This window comes from Atractosteus spatula, chromosome 20 (genome assembly GCF_055471065.1).
Source record: "Atractosteus spatula isolate fAtrSpa1 chromosome 20, fAtrSpa1.hap1, whole genome shotgun sequence".
In the NCBI taxonomy this organism is placed as follows: Eukaryota; Metazoa; Chordata; class Actinopteri; order Semionotiformes; family Lepisosteidae; genus Atractosteus; species Atractosteus spatula.
The window spans coordinates 6,215,001-6,237,582 of record NC_142725.1 but is presented as its reverse complement, the minus strand read 5'-3'; the positions used below and the strand labels follow the sequence as shown (position 1 = coordinate 6,237,582).

Sequence of the window (22,582 nt, the reverse complement as noted above, 5' to 3'; positions counted from 1 at the left end):
ACAGCTATACCCCAGATTCCGTGACAGTTAGAAAATGGATGGGCGGATAATATACTGTATATTTAATTATTTGATTTGCTTTATAAAACTTTAAGCAGTATTCCATCTTTTTCATAAACATTTTCTGCATCAGAGTCTTTAACTTAGTCACTTGCTATGGTTATTTTGGAAACGTTCTGGCATGCTCGTTTGAACTACCTAATGTTTATGATCATTATAAAATGATATAAAGCTATAATGTTTTCCATGAACACTTGGTGTCGTTATTGCTGTAATGGATAATGAAAAGCTTGTAGCTTCATTGAACCTTTTGTAGAAAATGGAAAAAGTAACACTAGTAGTTTTTAATTTAGCTCATCCAATTAGAGTGACATACTGTACTGTACTGTAAGTTATTCTTTGAAAGTCATTCAAATCACTTAAAACCTCTTTTTTGTTTTAAATAAGATATATTTTCTTATTGTTTCAAACAGTATATAAAGCCACTATGTACAATTCTAACAAAAAATTGTCCGTTCTCTAATTACTATTAATTTATATTTCATTAAGAATAATTCTTTTACTGCATTTAATTAAAAAATGAAAAATGTCAGTTAGTGTTACTGTACAGTATGATTAGTGCAGGAAAGCACTAATGGGTTAATAAACATTTATTTGTTATGATTAAAATAGGATTTGTGCAAAAGCCACATTAAGATAGATTCACTGTGCCACCTGGCAATTCTAGAGAGTAATGTAGTCCTGCATCAGATTATGTGAAAATCTAAAAAATGTTGGATTCTGAAAATTGTCTTTTGTGGTTATTAAAATAGGTATCTGGAAAAAACATACAGGCACAGCCATGTTTGATAATCAAGTCACATTATATGGACATACAGTACACAACACATATAGTGCTAATAGGAATTTTACATAGTTACACAATGTTTCCAAACTAAGACATTTTGTGACCTAATAGCCTGAAATCAAGACACATTTAATTAAAATGTATTTAATGTAAGTTACAACCTCCAAGTGCAATGTAAATGCTCAAACAGAAAAGTAATTATAATTGAAAATCTAGAAAAAAAATTTTTATAAGTGCATACACCCCTTGGTAATACTATAGCAGTTGTAAATTAGGAAGGAGTGAACTGTGTATTGTTTATGTATAGTTTCTCACAGTGTACTTGTCTTCACCTCACTGCTGTCTTAAGAACTTATCTATATATGATTGATTTTGCTCATTTCTTCCTACAAATATAGCTTCAATCCACACTAGCATAACAATTAAAAATTAAGAAATTAATTATTAATTGCCTCTGACACAACCCGCTTGATGTATCAGAATAAAAGTCTCAAGGGGAAAATTAACACAGAATGCAGTTGGTAGTTTGGCATACTGTATATTTGTGGTACTGTAGATGTAACATGCATTATTAGAATATTAGGAAACTTCTAAGTAGTAAGTACCTACTTGTAAGTTATGTGAAAAATAATGTTATTTTGTGTATGGAATTCTGTTTTGCAGACAGACAGAAAGTGGACCTCATCTTCAGAAAGAGACCATGTCTGACCAGGTTAAGACTTCAGGAGCAGCAGACAATATGTGTGAGTATGAAGAGAACTGACATTGTTTCACAGATAAACTGTATATGCAAATCTACAGGAGCTGTCTGAAGGGATAAAATGGGCACTCAGGGCACCATCAACTCCCATGACAGTGAGCTCAAAGGCTGAGACTCCGATATCAATGACTCAGAAATTAATCTTGAATCTGATCTTCACGAATTACTCTATAATGTCAAGATTGAAGGTTTCAAAGTTCCAGAATTTTTTAACATGTCATGTAAAAGAAAACACCTGAAAGAGCTCTACAGCCAGATAACATTTAGATTCTAAACAGTTCACTTAGAATAATAAATACTGTATGTAAAACAATTTCAAGTTTCTCACTGAATGTTTTGATTAATTATTTTCCCACTTTAGGAGACAACCAAATCCTAATAAACCATTACACTCTGTCCTTTTTTCTTATTGCTTTGTTTTCATTAGTTAGATTTTATATTAAATGTATTACTATTATATAATGGTCTTTTAAAGATTAGGATATTTGAAGTTGGTGAAATTGGTTATTTTGTTCACTATTTGATTATAAAAGTTATTTTTTTATTGGGAAGGTATGGTGCTGTTTGCCATGGAAAGATCAGGGCGTATCAAGATTGGACTGCCCCCAAATAATTACAATGACAACTTCAGTGAGTATTCGAAATATGTGGGAAATCTGCAAGGCATCTCTCACGTCGCCTTCAGCCCTCAAGGAACAATGTTTGCAGTCCGTGATGCACAGCTGTATTCTGGGTCTCCTCCAGCGAATCCAGATGAGAACTGGCTGAAGCAGAAAGCTCGGTGTGTAGGAAGGTCTGGGTGGGATCAAGTTCATTCCCTCTTCTTCCATCCAAACGGCACACTCTATGTTGTCATGAAGAGTGGTGAACTGTACAGGGGTCCCCCTCCTGAGAATGAGTACGTGTCCTGGATGTACAGGGTTGCTACGAAGATAGGAACTGGAGGATGGTGCTTCCCTTCTCTGTTCTTTGACCCTGCGGGTATCCTGTATACTGTGACCACAGAAGGGAAGCTGCTTAAAGGAAGCCCTCCGAATGATATGAACTACAACTGGTATAAAAACAGTGAAATTATTGGATCTGGAGGCTGGACAGAACTTACCCATTTCATGGCCTTCTCTCCTGATGGCAATCTGTGGTGTGTCTCCAAGAATGGAGGGAAGATCTACACTGCCCCACCACCCAGGTTTGCAAGTGATAACTGGATTGGAAGAGCCCAGAATCTTGGATCTGGCTACAATCAATTCCCAATCCTCGCCCTCACGCAAGATAAAACCATAAGTCAAATTTTAAGTTTGGATTTCTCTGTTAAAGATGCAAAGATTCTTTCAAAAGAGCCTCTGACAGTTGGGCAACATGACTGTGACAACTCTACCGGCTCTGTTCCTTACACTGCAACTTTCCAGTAAGTGCTGCATTCTAAGTTGTATTTTCATTGTTCTGTATATCACAAAATACACAATGCTTACAAAAAATACACACAAAATACACTGCCAATAGATCTAAAACTTAAATTGTGGGACTGCTGGTAATCATTTGGCAAACTTAACACAAAGATGTTTAAGGGTAACAAAATTTGAATTTAATGATGTCTGAAAATTTATTTTGAGATATTATGAAATGAAAAATCTACCTTTAGATTCATTTCCACATATATGTTCAACTCTAACCTGTCAGTAAATCACTTGACTCTCAATTTGACTTTAAGAAATTTAAAAAATGTTATAGAAGTGGGTAAGAAGAATCACCACACTGCAACACAACTGGCAGCCCAGCAGGTGTGAGCCTGGCCAGTACCTGTATGGGAGACCTCCTGAGAAAGCTAAGGTTGCTGCTGGAAGAGGTGTTAGTGGGACCAGTGGGGGGTGCCCACCCTGCAGTCTGTGTGGGTCCTAATGCCCCAGTATAGTGACAGGGACACTATAATGTGAGATGGAAGAGACATAAAACCGATGCCCTGACTCTCTGTGGTCATTAAAAATAACAGGGTGTTTCTCAAAAAGTGTAGGGGTGTTACCCTGGTGTCCTGGACAAATTTCAGATTGGCATTTAACAATCATGGCCTCCCAGTAATCTCCATCTATGAACTGGCCTCATCTCTCTGTTCTCCTCCCCACTGAGAGCTGCTGTGTGATGAGTGTATTGGTACACTCTGGCAGAGCTACTCATTGGTGGTAGTGGAGGGGAGTCCTTGTTACTTGTAATCATCATCATCGTCATCATCAATGTACTGCAATACATTTGAAAAACTATCAACTTACCTTCCTGTCCATTCTATAAATGCTGAATTTAATGATGATGTCATGAGGGTATTTTCGGGCTTGAGGAGAATTAGAATGTGTGACAGGAAAGATGAAGGAACACCAGCAGAAGATAAAAAAATTACTAACATTGCAAAACAACAGACAAAAACTTGCAAAGCAACTACTTCTAAATTGTTGAATCCTGAGTTTGTCTCTAGCTCAGTCCTCCTTCGTGAGGATTTTGCATGTTCTTCTCATGGTGAATGGCTTTACTTAGATAAATACTTTATTGATCCCGTGAGGGAAATTGCAAATGCACCATCAGCTGTCTGTGACTGGGAGGTTCCACACCTGGAGAGTGTCAGCAGGTTTGGGTAAGCTTTAGTCAGCCACAATTTGAGCAAGTAGTAACAACATGAAAAAACCCTCTCTTGCCATCTTCACTATCTCTGAAGTTCAAGAAATTCACCCGGCTGGTATGTCAGGCGAGTACTTGCACAAGTCCTCCTTCTCCCTGTGTGGTGCAGCCAGGTTGATACAGTCTGCAGCTTTGAAACAAGGAGTTGTAAAATAGAATGTGATTTTTTTTTCAGGTTTTCTGAAACTATTACGTTGGAAAGCTCTTTCGCCCATTCTCATGAATTTACTGTGGCAGTTGGAGCATCAACAACTTTTAAAGCTGGAATCCCATTGTTGGCTGCGAATGAAACCACAGTCTCTATTAATGCCAGTACTACTCACAACTGGAGTTTTACAGAGACAGAAAGGAAAGAGGTACAGTATGTTCCCAGTACTAGAATAAGCTATTGAAGATGAATGGTGCCTTTAAGCCCCCTGGGCTGTTACTCAAAGAAATTGAGCAAGACATAGCTTTTTTCTATATGTGGAATGGAAGAAGAAAACAGGGCACTTGACTAACATGGAGACTTTGATACGAGAACACTGTTGTTATGCACATTTTAACTACAACCTAACTACACTCCTTAAATTGCCTTGTTTTTTTTATTAAGTTCAAGCACATCTGAAAAAGGCTCTACAGATGAAACACTGTCTCTTTTCTTTCCCTTTCAGCATGGAATAAACCTTTACCTCTTCCTTTGTTTTTTTATTGCCATAACCAGTGAACTGCTTTAGCTTACTGGTTTTCAATGATGTATTTGCCACTGTTTTCTGAAAGCAGAGACCCCAGCCAATGGCTTTTGCTTCTTTCATTGCAGATTGTTAATACATCCAGCCTGAGTGCTACAGTGCCCCCTGGGGAGGCTGTGAGATTCAAGGCTGTAGTCCAGAAGGGGATCATTGATGTTCCTTACACAGCGAAGGTGCTCACTGTCTTCGGACACCAGACCACTATCACTGGGACATGGACCGGAGCTTCAGTTTCGAAAGTGGCAATAAAGGAAGAGCCTATCGTTAACTAAAACAGTTTAGTAGTTACATGCAAGCAGATACTTTACCTTACAGAGCATTTATATAGGCAAATGCCAGTAATTTAACATTCAAAGCTATTTAGCTTTTGCTGTTATCTAGTAAAATGGGTATTTCCTTCAACAGCATGAGTATACTAATTTGCTTAATTTCTCTCCGATCAAGGAATTTGTTTGAATAAATTTCTCTTTTAAACTACAATTTGATATGATAATTAGAACTAATTGTATGCCAAGCCATTTGTGTTGGATTGTTCAGAGCTATTGCATTTAATCATCTTCACTATACAGTACTTGGGTTTTTTCCTTAATTTTTGTAATAATTAAAAAATGATTATTAAATAATTTCATTAAATTATTATAATATTAAATTTAATTTCGATAATCATTTTGGTGCCTGTAACATATTTAGTATTTCTGTAATACTAAATATTTTTAAATGATAAGTGCACAAATAAAATATTTGAAGGGTGTATGTTTTCTGCTTGCCTCTGTTTTGTCTTGTTGACTACCAGTGTCCAATTCCGATCCAGCAGAGCCCGAGAGCAGTTAGTTTTCTGGGTTACCTCTTTCTAAAGATTGGCATTTAATAAACCAAGCCCTGGTTCTTGAAGGCTAAAAAGTGAATTCAACTTTTTTAAAGGAGTTTATGATGAAAGATCAGCTGTCTGTAATTTGTAATTAATCAGGACGTCACTTTCTCACTCAACCATCATAGATACTGTAGATTATCTTCCTCTGTCCCTTACATTTGTCTTTCGCATCCCTCTTCCACCCCATCTCCACCTCTGCAGCTACCCCTTGGTCAGAGTTCTCTCTGCATGGCCTCCCAGAAGGACTCTAGCCTCCTCATCCTACGTCAGGAGGTTAACCCTGAGCCAAGCGGGCTAAGTTAACTTAACTTTCATTACTCGACCTAATAGTTAAATCTCTGCCATGGGAGCCGTTTCTCCCGTGAAATGCGTAGTTAAAGACTCTATGCGAGATGGTATCATCCGGAAGTGACTGGAGTAGGACATCAGGTAGGACACAGCAGGATTAGGGCGGGTGGAAACACAGGGGGTGGTGACGGCAGTGATGTGGTATCCTACTGGGAGAGGGAGGAGGGAACTCAGTTGAACTGGCAGCCCAGTATGTGATCTCCTGTCACAGCCTGAGGAACAGTGAGTCTGTCTCCCAATAATGCTCCAGCCGCCTACAGAATATGTCAATATTGTATAATATGTCTTTGTTGTAAATGTCTGTAATATGTCTGTAGATTTTATTTTACTTCTATTTTTGTTTTGTTTCATGTAAATATCATTACTTTCATTTGCTTTGGCAACACTGATTGTACCCATCGGTCATGCTAATAAAGCACCTTGAATTGAATTGAATTGAGTGAAGGCGCACGAGTCCGAAAGGAAGTCCAATTGGGTAAATCAGGGCGCAGTCTAAGGTCCAGGTGCCGGGAGATCCATCCAAGACAAACACAGGGAACAGGGAACGAGGAATATGGATAGTTAAAACATTAACAGGACAAGGCGCTCCGAGCCCCGGGCTCAGAAGGTCAGGACACCGTGGTGAAGCCTGTGCTCTCGGGCCACTCCTGTGCCCAGTGGTAGGCGAGCTTCTGGGCGTCCGTCTTCCGAAGCTGAGCCCAGAACTACAGAGACGCCGGGCTTAAATAGGGAAAAGGGGATAAGACACAGCTGGGACATATGAAACTGGGAACACAATGAAAAAGGTAGGAGCACCCTATAGAGGAGGGATGACAGCCAACACAATCTCTTAGATATCAGGATGCTATGAAATGAATGGGAACCTCCCTTTTCTATAAAATCCATTCACTAACCAGCAGATTGTGTTTGTAACCCAGAGATTCTCTATATAGGAAATCTGAGTTTCCTAAAAACAGTAGAATGGCAAGTTCTCATAACAAAGTTCAAATACTGAACTTGAATCTGGTTGTAAAATCTGATTAGAACAAGGAGCTTTAGTCTTCTGTCTTCCTCTCTGTCTTCTCATTCTCTTCTCTCTGCTCCTACTTTCCTCTTCTCTCTGTACCTGACAGTTTTTCTTTTTCCTCTGTTCCTTCGATGATGTTTTGGTTTCCACATTATTAGAGACCACTAAAGAACTTAGACCCTATCTTCTACAGGAAGATCTACTGTTTTATTGAACAAACGCAATACAGTATCGGCTACCTGGCCTTTTGGATTTCCGCTCTCTTTTCGACTACGATGTCTGGACTACACTTCTGGCTTTGTGTTTCTCGCCATCTGCAAATTTTCTCACCGATCCAACTCTGCACAGGATCCAATACTCTTGTCTAGCGGTTCTTCTCTAGAGAAGCCACAGCCTGCGAAATCGTACTCTGCTGCATAAGAAGGCTGGACTGCTGTGGAAGAATTCTCTACTGCCTGAGTTTTCAATGGCAGTGCCATCACTTTATGTAACAAGCTAAATGTTGCCTTAATTTTCCCCCCAAAAATACGGAATTATATTTTATATCTTTCCAAAATGTATGAGGGGGGGGGTGTTGCCTGTGCCCTAGTTAAATTCCACTCTGGTTTGGTCCAAACGGGCTTACTTAAAAAAGGTTCCAACTTAAGCGCTTACCCTTTAAAGCACTTTGAGTTCTTCTGGAATGAAAATCACTATACTGTATTTACGGCTGCAGCTGGTCTCAATCAAGCCCTCATCCAATTTACCTTACACATATCTTCCTTCACTATTTCAACCCTCAGTTCACCAAGTTACATTGTTTGGTATTAGGATCTTTTCCACCTCCTGAGCTCACCTCGCCCTTTCCTCCTCAGTACCTTTTTCTACCTGGTTTGGACTCCCTCAATGTCGCCTCTTTGGTTTTGATTTTGGATTTCTCACTCTTGCCTCGCCCCTATCGGATTTGTTTGCCTCTCCTCTTGCCTACTACCTGGCCATGACCCTGCCTGGAACAGCCGACCACTCTCCCTCGTCGTCTGCCTTGGATACCTCAGCTACCTCGCCTGTAGACCAGCACAGGGTTCGTAAATTACATCGTTCTTACAGAATACCGAACCCGCAACATGAATCCCGCGGATCATGACGATCCTTTCTCCATTCTCTTACACTTTATAAATCTAATGAATTATTATTGTAATTGAGGGCATTAGTAGTTTAGGTCAGTAGAAACACTGGAGACAGCAGAATAGAGTTGCTCAGCTTTATCACAGTGCTGGGAGACCACCCTCTCCCTGTATGTTGTGTAAAGAGTGTTGTCAGCAAAACAAGGAATTACAAGTCTTTACAAGGACACGCGTATAGGAGTATGTGCAGTGTTATTCATTTAGTTAAGACTGGAAGGCTTTTCGCAAATTATACGTTGTTCTGCATAGTAAAATATAAAAAAATTGGTTAATGTAAAAGAAATTCAGTGAGGTTCATGTGACTTGAAATGGTGTTCTTCAGTGAAAATAAACTTAAAAAAAACAGGCTCCCTCCCCAAGCCCCCCATAAATCCTTCATGACCTCTGTTTCTGTCAGAGAGGTCAAGTGCCATTGTTTAGCAACCGAGATATCTGTCACTTGGAGCCTCACAAACCTTCATATTTGTTTATTTTTTATTCTTCATTCTCAGGGTATCACATGGAATGGAAGACGAGGTGTTTGCTGTGCTGTAGGGGGTCTGAAATTCATCAAAAGGAATCATCTGGTATAATTTAGCTACCTAAGGTCTTGGTAACTCTTATCGAGTCTTCATTGCTGAGAAACGGAGGATAAAAAGACAGGCAGGTAAAATCAGGGAGGATGTCGCCTTAATTTTCTAAAAAAAAATGGAATTATACTTGATATCTTTCCAAAAAGAATGAGAGGGGGGTGTTGCCTGTGCCCTACTGTAGCTAAATTCCACTCTGGTTTGGTACAACCGGGCTTACTTAAAAAAGGTTCCAACTTAAGTGCTTACCCTTTAAAGTGCTTGGAGTTCTTCCGGAATGAAAAGCACTATATGTTAGAGCTGCAGCTGGTCTCAATCAAGCCCTCATTATCCAATTTCCCTTACACACCCCTTCCTTCACTATTTCAACCCTCAGTTCACCCAGTAACATTGTTTGGTATTAGGATCTCTTCCACCTCCTGAGCTCACCTCGCCCTTTCCTCCTCAGTACCTTTTTCTACCTGGTCTGGACTCCCTCAATGTCGCCTCTTTTGTTTTGATTTTGGATTTCTCACTCTTGCCTCGCCCCTATCGGATTTGTTTGCCTCTCCTCTTGCCTACTACCTGGCCATGACCCTGCCTGGAACAGCCGACCACTCTCCCTCGTCGTCTGCCTTGGATACCTCAGCTACCTCGCCTGTAGACCAGCACAGGGTTCGTAAATTGCATCGTTCTTACAGAATACCGAACCCGCAACATGAATCCCGCGGATCAGGACGATCCTTTCTCCATTCTCTTACACTATATAAATGTAAGGAATTATTATTGTAATTGAGGGCATTAGTAGTTTAGGTCAATAGAGACACTGGAGACAGCAGAATAGAGTTGATCAACTTTATCACAGTGCTGGGAGACCACCCTTTCCGCTGAGCCTTTTTGCTGCTCTTTAGTGTCATTCTGGCTTTGAAAATCATCTACTTTGGATTCAGCCTATGGGCCGAGTTTCACCAGCTGTCCCCTGCTTGCTGCACACACTGTGCTCCCTGATTCCTGCCTACTCTTGGTTTATTTTTGAAAATGGGCTATGGCTTCACTACCTGAAGCAGCAGAACATTACACATACTTAATCTCCTACACAGCTTGGTCTTCCTCATCTTGTCAGCGGTGGAACCATCAGCCTTCCTTAGACAGGAAATTGATGGTTTACAGGCTGATCTGTTGGTGTGGAACTGTGTGATGGAGAGAGTTGGTAGTGGGTGTTTGATTGCTAAGCTAATAAGTAGACACATACTCCAACACTTATTTGAATTATTCCACCAGGTCATCCTGAGAGGTGTCTTTTCCTTTAAGCAAACATTCAGTTTCTGATGAACCCACAAAAATTGTAAGTGCTATTTTACGATGGTGTCAGATTGGGAGTTTCGCTCACCTTGTGTTCTGAAAAGCTGCTTTGAAACATTGTGTTGGAAGACAGCCACCAGCGCTCAAGCTTGACAGCTGTTGTCTCTCAAAGACAAGTACAGTACTTCCTGGAGAGAAGCACTGCTCCCCTGTGTTCCTGCCTCAGGTGCCATCACATACTGTAGGAGCGGCAATCTTAAAGGCCATCGGTTTCTCAGAACTGTGCTGCTGACTGATCTTCTGTCTTATGCAGATTATTTTAAGCAAATCCCAGACCCTCAGGCAAAGTTGCTCAATCTGAAGTGTGATGATACAGTATGTCTGTTTTTTTATTCACCTGAACACCTTGTATGAAAAACAAAATTCTTTATGGCATTCATTTAATTTTTACAAACTTTTACAAATGTATGAAATATATGTTTTTACCTGTATGTTTATATATGGAGAATGCAAATTGTTTTATTGAGAAATGTTTATTTCTTCATACTCTTATAGCTAGATAGGGGCATCACTTCATGTAACAAGCTAAATGTTGCCTTTATTTAAAAAAATGGAATTATACTTTATATCTTTCCAAAAAGAATGAGAGGGGGGTGTTGCCTGTGCCCTAGCTAAATTCCACTCTGGTTTGGTACAAACGGGCTTACTTAAAAAAGGTTCCAACTTAAGTGCTTACCCTTTAAAGTGCTTTGAGTTCTTCCAGAATGAAAAGCACTATACTGTATGTTACAGCTGCAGCTGGTCTCAATCAAGCCCTCATCCAATTTACCTTACACATATCTTCCTTCACTATTTCAACCCTCAGTTCACCCAGTTACATTGCTTGGTATTAGGATCTCTTCTACCTCCTGAGCTCACCTCGCCCTTTCCTCCTCAGTACCTTTTTCTACCTGGTCTGGACTCGCCCCTATCGGATTTGTTTGCCTCTCCTCTTGCCTACTACCTGGTCTTGACCCTGCCTGGAATAGCCGACCACTCTCCCTCCTCGTCTGCCTTGGATTCCTCAGCTACCTTGGCTGGAGACCTGCACAGGGTTCGTAAATTACATCGTTCTTACAGAATACCGAGCCCGCAACGTGAATCCCACGGATCAGGACGATACTTTCTCCATTCTCTTACACTATATTAATGTAAGGAATTATTATTGTAATTGAGGGCATTAGTAGTTTAGGTCAGTAGAGAAACTGGAGACAGCAGAATAGAGTTGCTCAGCTTTATCACAGTGCTGGGAGACCACCCTCTTCCTGTATGTTGTGTAAAGAGTGTTGTCAGCAAAACAAGGAATCACAGGTCTTTACAAGGACATGCGCACAGGGGTGTGTGCAGTGTTATTCATTTAGTTAAGACTGGAAGGCTTTTTGCAAATTATACGTTGTTCTGCATAGTAAAATATAAAAAAATTGGTTAATGTAAAAGAAATTCAGTGAGGTTCATGTGACTTGAAATGGTGTTCTTCAGTGAAAATAAACTTAAAAAAAACAGGCTCCCTCCCCAGGCCCCCATAAGTCCTCTATGACCTCTGTTTCTGTCCGGAACATTCCAAGTGCCATTGTTTAGCAACCAAGATATCTGTCACTTGGAGCCTCACAAACCTTCATATTTGTTTTTTTATTGTTAAATATTACATATTTATTTATTTATAAGATATTAAACAATCCTTCTGAAATTCTTCTCCATACCTTGTCCAGAATTAATTTAAGTACAGCAGCATCACATGTGTAGAACATCTATTTCCCAACCTCTAGGGGTACACAAGGAAGTGTATACTACCTGGGAAAAACCAAATGTCTTTATTATGAGGAAGAATAGACTGATAATCTAGTATACTGCATCACATTCATTAGTTGATCCATGATCCATGAAGGAGTGTGTAAGTTACTCATTTTTGCTGCCACCTGATCTCATCTGTCTTATGTAGTAATTTACCTTTTAAAGACCAATCCAGCCCCCATCTAACGTCAAGAATTTATTATGAATTACTGACAGATGATGCTTATCGAACTTGGTTTTTGACAACTGTCTCAGACATCTGCTATAAACTCCATTTCACTAGGAATAACACAAACAACCACGAACTAAGCTTATTGAAGAGGTTTTTGAGTGTTTAAGTCGAGTAAATTTGGCTTAACCTAATTGTCTGAAGGCAAACCTCCCCGACTCTAGGATGAGGAAACTAGGACCCTCAAAAAGATCAAGCTCCAAACTGCCATTGCAGAATTGAAAGGAAGCCAAGAGAAAGTGAGAGATGTGTTCTGTGTTTAATGGCTTAACCTGTGGTGCTTCTTCAGCAGTTAGACAAAAAACTGGATGAATGTGTGTTTAAGGGCATCTGTATTACTTTATTTAGGAAAGAATGGCCAGAGAATTCTGCCGGTACAAATGGTGTCTTTGTTAGAGAGAGAGAATCTTGAAATGTTGGAGATGATCCTTGAAAAATGCTTGAGATAATAGAATAGATGTGATGTAGGATTGTACAGTATCTAGAAATAAAATTTCTAAGCAAGAGAAGGCCTTATCACCCAGAGTCTAGTCTATCTTCGGGGACAAACAGGGGTGATAAGGCCTTCTCTTGCTGCACCCCAAAGCTCTAGAATACTATCTCCAAATATCAGTGAGTCACCTACCTGAACACATTCAAATCCACAGTCAAACCCTTCTTCATCGGAAAGGTTTTATACACAATTGATGTCAATATCTGCTCCTTTCTTTATGCTGATCTTGTTACAGTATCTTCTATATTTGTTTTTGCTTTCTTTTGCTTTTCTTGTAACACACTTTGAGAAGATACTCAGATTGTCTCTGATGCTTTTACCTCCCCCCTTGTAAGCTTACGTCCTGCAATTGTTGTTTTATTTTGTTGAGCAGTTTGAAATGTTTTTGAGTTGTGAGGAGCTCTCTGTTGCAGTTTGTGGATATGTTTACGTTAATGTGATTTTCTGTTTTTTCTGATTGCTTTCGGGGAGAGCGTGATGGAAAAAGAGGGACGATCAAGAAGAGAAAGAACGAGAATACGGCAAGTGTAAATGTTATTGTTTAGCAATAAACCATTACAGGAATATCTGTCTCCATGCAGTTCCCATCCGTACAGGCAGAGTGATTAACCACCATCGTACAAACCCTACAGTTACACCCCTGTGAAATCCCTCCATTATACCCAAGCACCTAGTCTTCATCAAACCAAGGCACTCTAGAAATCTTCATGGTCATTTTCAAATCATTTCATCTTCTGCTTTCCACTTCCTTCATATCTGTAGCTTCTGCGGTGAAGTCAACTCCTGCTCTGTGTACCCTTTTCCTACTCATTCTGAGTCTCGTCCATCCAAATGTCAGTTGGTTTATCTCTCCACTCTGATTGAGATTCCCAAACTGGCCTCTGAATTACTACATCTCCCTGACTCCAGATCCACTGATTGTTTACTTTATGGCCTTTCAGCTGTAATATTTGCAATCTGTGACCTCCAACAACAAGACCATAGACGCTGTACCTAGTGCTGAAGTTGACAAGGTTGCATGGCATGCCTCTTTGATTCACTTCCTTTTCCCCTTGACTGTTACCAGCCCCATTGGGATTGCCATTCAAAAATATTCTGGAGAAAAGATCTTGATAATTGATATACTGGCCCTTCCCCTATATGTCCTCTGTACCAAGCATCAACAGCCTCATTGAGAAACCAAGTATTTCATCACAAAAATCCTGCTGTACTCAAATGAAGGGAAATGTTCAAAACTAATAAACTGATTATTATATAAATGAATCTTCAAAATTGAATATTATATAAATAGTATTATACAAAAAGTTAGAAAATAGATGTATGGATTATACACTTAACCCTTTAATTACAAAGGTACCCCTACCATTTTGAATTACAGTTCCTGATTGTGACAAAAGAAATAGTTCTAATAAATTAGACTCTGTATCATACATACGTTTCCTTGTGAACTCATTGACAAATGGTATTAATGGATATGTTTAAATTAAGGGAGGGATTTACTGTTTGCATTTGTCTTCAGATAATAAATTTGTCATTCATGTTGGGTATGATTTGGTTTAGTTATTATTCAATATTTTATGTTACATATTAAAAACATTTTGAACACGTTGTTTCTTTTATGAAGACACTGGACTGAAACTGCAGACACATAGGTCATTTTACAATCTTTACTGCAGTTCAAGAAATACTTCTGGTTTAATTTGGAAATCAAATTTTGGGGAAACAAATTAATTTCAGTTACATAAAAGCAGGAATATTAAAAAATGCAAACAGTTTCGATATACTGTACTTACAGAACTCGTTCTGCCTGCAAATGTGTCTTTGATGTGTTTTCAAGAAAAAGATGATATCTGCATGTGAAAGGGGAGTGTTGAAGGATAATATCCAATCCAAAACATTTTAAGGTGTTTTTAGTTTTATACTGTATGTATAAATACGAAGCTGAGGACAGGCATTTACAGTCAGCGAGGAAGCACTGAAGGAATCGTTACCTTGATACTCATACCTGCTGGACCAAGTGTGACTCAAAGAGCTGCTTTCTTCAGAGTGTAACCAAGGTAAGTTTCATTTCATAGCTGATGTGTTACAGGTCATCATTACAGTGTTTTACGGTATTTTCTCCAATTTACAATCACATAACCACCGTAAGTGTTGTGATTTGCCTTCAGAATGTTTTACTATACTATATCATAAGAATATCATGACATACCATGGCAATGTTCCTGGGAATCATTACTATCCTACAGAAAATTTAGTTTAGTAAATGTCTGATACTGCTGTACACCATAATATTCCCAAGGGCAAGTGTTGTACATTACTGTTACCAATCCTATGTATGGTGCTACTGCATCTTGCTTGACTAAATAATAATCACATGTACACTGTACATGTATCAAAGGTGAAAGTAACCCTTACTTAGATTGAGTAGTCATTCATTGTTTACATTAGATAATACACATTTTTGGATATTTTCACTTTTCGACTACGTATAAAGACATACAAACATATTTTAATGTCAGATGTGGAATAAGAATCCCAAAAGCCATCAAACAATAAGAACAATACATTTCAACAGTAAGACAATATTGAATTTTTATCTTCCATAAAAATTCAGCACCCAATAGCAACTTTTAGCCAGCAGCCACATCACCCTGCAACTCACAACTGGCAGCCCACTGAAGCTCAGCAGGCATGAGCCTGGTAAGGACCTGAATGGGAGACCTCCAAGGAAAAACTAAGGTTGCTGCTGGAAGAGGTGTTAGTGGGGCCAGCAGGGGATGCTCACCCTGCGGTCTGTGTGGGTCCTAATGCCCCAGTATAGTGATGGGGACACTATACTATAAAAAGTTGCCGTCCTTTGAATGAGATGTAAAACTGAGGTGCTGACTCTCTTTGGTCATTAAAAAAGAGTAGGGGTGTTACCCTGGTGTCCTGGCCAAATATCCCATTGACCTTTACCCATCATGACCTCCTAATAATCCCCATCTATGAATTGGCTTCATCACTCTGTTCTCCTCCCCACTGATAGCTGATGTGTGGGGAGCATACTGGTGTACTATGGCTGCCATCGCATCATCCAGGTGGAGAGGAGTCCCCATTACCTGTAAAGTGCTTTGAGTGGAGTGTCCAGAAAAGCGCTATATAAGTGTAAGGAGTTATTATTATTAGGAATTATTCCATAACACTTTTTATTAAAGCACTTTTGCTTTTGAAAATTCTCATCTAATAACATATCATACTTTCATACTATTTAATATACCTGATAAATAATGCATCAGAATTAAAAAATGAAATTAACATAATATTTCCTAGGGGTCTTGAGTTCTCTTTTGGACTGGGGTGATATCTGTGGTTCTACAGTACGTTCTCATCGTGTTTACATTGGCTTCCTGCAGGTGCTCTGTTTTCCTTCCACAATTCCAAGACATACTTGTAGGTTAATTGGCGTGTGGAAACATTGGCCCTGTATGTTTGTGTCTGTGTGTGCTCTGTGATGTACTGGCGTCCCATCCAGGGCTTACCCTGCCTTGTGCAGGTTGTTTGCTGGGATAATATCTGCAACCCTGTATTTAATAAAAAGGTTAGTGTCACGCCCTCCACATCTAGAGAGCGCTTCTGCTCTGTCCTGTTCCTTGTTTCTCTGTGCTTTATTTGTTCTTCTGGTTTGTCTTGTTGTCTGCGGCTATATATTTCCGGGTCTCCCTTTCCTCCTCGCTCGGTATTGGGATTGGTTGTAGAGAGGCTTGCCTCACCAGGTCGCCCCACGTCCACTACCTGAGATCTTATGTCTCGTTCCGACTCCGCCCGATACCTTCAGCACGGAGCAAACCCCCTTATTTGCTCCATTCCTGTCTCTACACATAGGGTCCTCCCTTCTCGCCAGTCTCTCTCCACAGCTAGCCCCCGGCTTCCGTGACACTTAGAAAATGGATGGGCGGATAATTTATATTTAATTATTTGATTTGCATTATAAAACTTTAAGCAGTATTCCATCTTTTTCATAAACATTTTCTGCATCAGAGTCTTTAACTTAGTCACTTGCTATGGTTATTTTGGAAAAGTTCTGGTACGCTCGTTTGAACTATCTAACGTTTATGATCATTATAAAATGATATAAAGTTATAATGTTTTCCATGAACACTTGGTGTCATTATTGCTGTAATGGATAACGAAAAGCTTGTAGCTTCATTGAACCTTTTGTAGAAAATGTAAAAGTAACAGTAAAGTAGTAGTTTTTAATTTAGCTCATCCAATTAGAGTGACATACTGTACTGTAAGTCATTCTTTGAAAGTCAGTCAAATCACTTAAAACCTCTTTTTTGTTTTAAATAAGATATATTTTCTTATTGTTTCAAATAGTATATAAAGCCACTATGTACAATTCTAACAATAAATTGTCCGTTCTCTAATTACTATTAATTTATATTTCATTACGAATAATTCTGTGACTGCATTTAATTAAAAAATGAAAAATGTCAGTTAGTGTTACTGTACAGTATGATTAGTGCAGGAAATCACTAATGGGTTAATAAACATTTATTTTTTATGATTAAAATAGGATTTGTGCGAAAGCCACATTAAGATAGATTCACTGTGCCACCTGGCAATTCTTGAGAGTAGTGTAGCCCTGCATCAGATTATGCGGAAATCTAAAAAAATGTTGTTGAACAGTACTTTTCAGCATACCGCACCAGATGTTCTAGTGGGCCGCATAACACCTTGAGCACTCTGTACGGCTGCGTCTGTAATTTGTTTATTAGGGCTCCTTAAACATTTTGCTTAGTTATTAGTACATAGAAGGGAGGATTCTGAACATTGTCTTTTGTGGTTATTAAAATAGATATCTGGAAAAAACATACAGGCACAGCCATGTTTGATAATCAAGTCACATTATATGGACATACAGTACACAACACATATAGTGCTAATAGGAATTTTACATAGTTACACAATGTTTCCAAACTAAGACATTTTGTGACCTAATAGCCTGAAATCAAGACATATTTAATTAAAATGTATTTAATGTGCATTTACATATTGTAAGTTACAACCTCCAAATGCTCAAACATTTTAAAAAGTAATTATAATTGAAAATCTATAAAAAAAAATTATAAGTGCATACACCCCTTGGTAATACTATAACAGTTGTAAATTAGGAAGGAGTGAACTGTGTATTGTTGCTCATAGTGCACTTGTCTTCACCTCACTGCTTTCTTAAGAAATTATCTATATATGATTGATTTTGCTCATTTCTTCCTTCAAATAAAGCTTCAATCCACACTAGCATAACAATTGCCTCTGACACAACCCGCTTGATGTATCAGAATAAAAGTCTCAAGGGGAAAATTAACACAGAATGCAGTTGGTACATTGGCATACTGTATATTTGTGGTACTGTAGATGTAACATGCATTATTAGAATATTAGGAAACTTCTAAGTAGTAAATACCTGCCAGGTTTAGAAATAACGTTATGTTGTGTATAGAATTCTGTTTCGCAGACAGACAGAAAGTTGACCTCATCTTCAGAAAGAGACCATGTCTGACCAGGTTAAGACTTCAGGAGCAGCAGACAATATGTGTGAGTATGCAGAGAACTGACATTGTTTCACAGATAAACTGTATTTGCAAATCTACAGGAGCTGTCTGAAGGGATAAAATGGGCACTCAGGGCACCATCAACTCCCATGACAGTGAGCTCAAAGGCTGAGACTCCGATATCGATGACTCAGAAATTAATCTTGAATCTGATCTACACAAATTACTCTATAACATCAAAATTGAAGGTTTCAAAGTCCCAGAATTTTTTAACATGTCATGTAAAAAAAACACCTGAAAGAGCTCTACAGCCAGATACCATTTAGATTCTAAACAGTTCACTTAGAATAATAAATACTGTATGTAAAACAATTTCAAGTTTCTCACTGAATGTTTTGATTAATCATTTTCCCACTTTAGGAGACAACCAAATCCTAATAAACCATTACACTCTGTCCTTTTTTCTTATTGCTTTGTTTTCATTAGTTAGATTTTATATTAAATGTATTACTATTATATAATGGTCTTTTAAAGATTAGGATATTTGAAGTTGGTGAAATTGGTTATTTTGTTCACTATTTGATTATAAAAGTTATTTTTTTATTGGGAAGGTATGGTGCTGTTTGCCATGGAAAGATCAGGGCGTATCAAGATTGGACTGCCCCCAAATAATTACAATGACAACTTCAGTGAGTATTCGAAATATGTGGGAAATCTGCAAGGCATCTCTCACGTCGCCTTCAGCCCTCAAGGAACAATGTTTGCAGTCCGTGATGCACAGCTGTATTCTGGGTCTCCTCCAGCGAATCCAGATGAGAACTGGCTGAAGCAGAAAGCTCGGTGTGTAGGAAGGTCTGGGTGGGATCAAGTTCATTCCCTCTTCTTCCATCCAAACGGCACACTCTATGTTGTCATGAAGAGTGGTGAACTGTACAGGGGTCCCCCTCCTGAGAATGAGTACGTGTCCTGGATGTACAGGGTTGCTACGAAGATAGGAACTGGAGGATGGTGCTTCCCTTCTCTGTTCTTTGACCCTGCGGGTATCCTGTATACTGTGACCACAGAAGGGAAGCTGCTTAAAGGAAGCCCTCCGAATGATATGAACTACAACTGGTATAAAAACAGTGAAATTATTGGATCTGGAGGCTGGACAGAACTTACCCATTTCATGGCCTTCTCTCCTGATGGCAATCTGTGGTGTGTCTCCAAGAATGGAGGGAAGATCTACACTGCCCCACCACCCAGGTTTGCAAGTGATAACTGGATTGGAAGAGCCCAGAATCTTGGATCTGGCTACAATCAATTCCCAATCCTCGCCCTCACGCAAGATAAAACCATAAGTCAAATTTTAAGTTTGGATTTCTCTGTTAAAGATGCAAAGATTCTTTCAAAAGAGCCTCTGACAGTTGGGCAACATGACTGTGACAACTCTACCGGCTCTGTTCCTTACACTGCAACTTTCCAGTAAGTGCTGCATTCTAAGTTGTATTTTCATTGTTCTGTATATCACAAAATACACAATGCTTACAAAAAATACACACAAAATACACTGCCAATAGATCTAAAACTTAAATTGTGGGACTGCTGGTAATCATTTGGCAAACTTAACACAAAGATGTTTAAGGGTAACAAAATTTGAATTTAATGATGTCTGAAAATTTATTTTGAGATATTATGAAATGAAAAATCTACCTTTAGATTCATTTCCACATATATGTTCAACTCTAACCTGTCAGTAAATCACTTGACTCTCAATTTGACTTTAAGAAATTTAAAAAATGTTATAGAAGTGGGTAAGAAGAATCACCACACTGCAACACAACTGGCAGCCCAGCAGGTGTGAGCCTGGCCAGTACCTGTATGGGAGACCTCCTGAGAAAGCTAAGGTTGCTGCTGGAAGAGGTGTTAGTGGGACCAGTGGGGGGTGCCCACCCTGCAGTCTGTGTGGGTCCTAATGCCCCAGTATAGTGACAGGGACACTATAATGTGAGATGGAAGAGACATAAAACCGATGCCCTGACTCTCTGTGGTCATTAAAAATAACAGGGTGTTTCTCAAAAAGTGTAGGGGTGTTACCCTGGTGTCCTGGACAAATTTCAGATTGGCATTTAACAATCATGGCCTCCCAGTAATCTCCATCTATGAACTGGCCTCATCTCTCTGTTCTCCTCCCCACTGAGAGCTGCTGTGTGATGAGTGTATTGGTACACTCTGGCAGAGCTACTCATTGGTGGTAGTGGAGGGGAGTCCTTGTTACTTGTAATCATCATCATCGTCATCATCAATGTACTGCAATACATTTGAAAAACTATCAACTTACCTTCCTGTCCATTCTATAAATGCTGAATTTAATGATGATGTCATGAGGGTATTTTCGGGCTTGAGGAGAATTAGAATGTGTGACAGGAAAGATGAAGGAACACCAGCAGAAGATAAAAAAATTACTAACATTGCAAAACAACAGACAAAAACTTGCAAAGCAACTACTTCTAAATTGTTGAATCCTGAGTTTGTCTCTAGCTCAGTCCTCCTTCGTGAGGATTTTGCATGTTCTTCTCATGGTGAATGGCTTTACTTAGATAAATACTTTATTGATCCCGTGAGGGAAATTGCAAATGCACCATCAGCTGTCTGTGACTGGGAGGTTCCACACCTGGAGAGTGTCAGCAGGTTTGGGTAAGCTTTAGTCAGCCACAATTTGAGCAAGTAGTAACAACATGAAAAAACCCTCTCTTGCCATCTTCACTATCTCTGAAGTTCAAGAAATTCACCCGGCTGGTATGTCAGGCGAGTACTTGCACAAGTCCTCCTTCTCCCTGTGTGGTGCAGCCAGGTTGATACAGTCTGCAGCTTTGAAACAAGGAGTTGTAAAATAGAATGTGATTTTTTTTTCAGGTTTTCTGAAACTATTACGTTGGAAAGCTCTTTCGCCCATTCTCATGAATTTACTGTGGCAGTTGGAGCATCAACAACTTTTAAAGCTGGAATCCCATTGTTGGCTGCGAATGAAACCACAGTCTCTATTAATGCCAGTACTACTCACAACTGGAGTTTTACAGAGACAGAAAGGAAAGAGGTACAGTATGTTCCCAGTACTAGAATAAGCTATTGAAGATGAATGGTGCCTTTAAGCCCCCTGGGCTGTTACTCAAAGAAATTGAGCAAGACATAGCTTTTTTCTATATGTGGAATGGAAGAAGAAAACAGGGCACTTGACTAACATGGAGACTTTGATACGAGAACACTGTTGTTATGCACATTTTAACTACAACCTAACTACACTCCTTAAATTGCCTTGTTTTTTTTATTAAGTTCAAGCACATCTGAAAAAGGCTCTACAGATGAAACACTGTCTCTTTTCTTTCCCTTTCAGCATGGAATAAACCTTTACCTCTTCCTTTGTTTTTTTATTGCCATAACCAGTGAACTGCTTTAGCTTACTGGTTTTCAATGATGTATTTGCCACTGTTTTCTGAAAGCAGAGACCCCAGCCAATGGCTTTTGCTTCTTTCATTGCAGATTGTTAATACATCCAGCCTGAGTGCTACAGTGCCCCCTGGGGAGGCTGTGAGATTCAAGGCTGTAGTCCAGAAGGGGATCATTGATGTTCCTTACACAGCGAAGGTGCTCACTGTCTTCGGACACCAGACCACTATCACTGGGACATGGACCGGAGCTTCAGTTTCGAAAGTGGCAATAAAGGAAGAGCCTATCGTTAACTAAAACAGTTTAGTAGTTACATGCAAGCAGATACTTTACCTTACAGAGCATTTATATAGGCAAATGCCAGTAATTTAACATTCAAAGCTATTTAGCTTTTGCTGTTATCTAGTAAAATGGGTATTTCCTTCAACAGCATGAGTATACTAATTTGCTTAATTTCTCTCCGATCAAGGAATTTGTTTGAATAAATTTCTCTTTTAAACTACAATTTGATATGATAATTAGAACTAATTGTATGCCAAGCCATTTGTGTTGGATTGTTCAGAGCTATTGCATTTAATCATCTTCACTATACAGTACTTGGGTTTTTTCCTTAATTTTTGTAATAATTAAAAAATGATTATTAAATAATTTCATTAAATTATTATAATATTAAATTTAATTTCGATAATCATTTTGGTGCCTGTAACATATTTAGTATTTCTGTAATACTAAATATTTTTAAATGATAAGTGCACAAATAAAATATTTGAAGGGTGTATGTTTTCTGCTTGCCTCTGTTTTGTCTTGTTGACTACCAGTGTCCAATTCCG

At 39.0% G+C, this 22,582-nt stretch overlaps 2 protein-coding genes across 2 annotated transcripts; both read left to right on the top strand.

The window, feature by feature from the left end:
• Window positions 1-1,536: 1,536 nt before the first annotated feature.
• Window positions 1,537-5,287, top strand: LOC148817429 (uncharacterized). Its single transcript, XM_088938293.1, has 4 exons — window positions 1,537-1,590; window positions 2,160-3,012; window positions 4,444-4,624; window positions 5,068-5,287. The coding sequence occupies exons 1-4, from the start codon at window positions 1,548-1,550 to the stop codon at window positions 5,269-5,271; spliced, it is 1,281 nt and encodes a 426-aa protein (XP_088794419.1). The 5' UTR covers window positions 1,537-1,547; the 3' UTR covers window positions 5,272-5,287.
• Window positions 5,288-18,939: 13,652 nt separating this feature from the next.
• Window positions 18,940-22,065, top strand: LOC148817428 (uncharacterized). Its single transcript, XM_088938285.1, has 3 exons — window positions 18,940-19,790; window positions 21,222-21,402; window positions 21,846-22,065. Exons 1-3 carry the CDS (start codon window positions 18,940-18,942, stop codon window positions 22,047-22,049), a joined length of 1,236 nt encoding a protein of 411 aa, XP_088794411.1. The 3' UTR covers window positions 22,050-22,065.
• Window positions 22,066-22,582: the final 517 nt, after the last annotated feature.

Excerpts from the sequence above, each read along its gene's own strand:
- LOC148817429 (XM_088938293.1), top strand. The coding sequence starts at position 1,548 with ATGTCTGACCAGGTTAAGACTTCAGGAGCAGCAGACAATATGT. Across the intron at positions 3,013-4,443 it reads CCTTACACTGCAACTTTCCA|GTTTTCTGAAACTATTACGT; the intron begins GTAAGTGCTGCA and ends TTTTTTTTTCAG. Across the intron at positions 4,625-5,067 it reads CAGAGACAGAAAGGAAAGAG|ATTGTTAATACATCCAGCCT; the intron begins GTACAGTATGTT and ends CTTTCATTGCAG.
- LOC148817428 (XM_088938285.1), top strand. The coding sequence starts at position 18,940 with ATGGTGCTGTTTGCCATGGAAAGATCAGGGCGTATCAAGATTGGACTG. Across the intron at positions 19,791-21,221 it reads CCTTACACTGCAACTTTCCA|GTTTTCTGAAACTATTACGT; the intron begins GTAAGTGCTGCA and ends TTTTTTTTTCAG. Across the intron at positions 21,403-21,845 it reads CAGAGACAGAAAGGAAAGAG|ATTGTTAATACATCCAGCCT; the intron begins GTACAGTATGTT and ends CTTTCATTGCAG.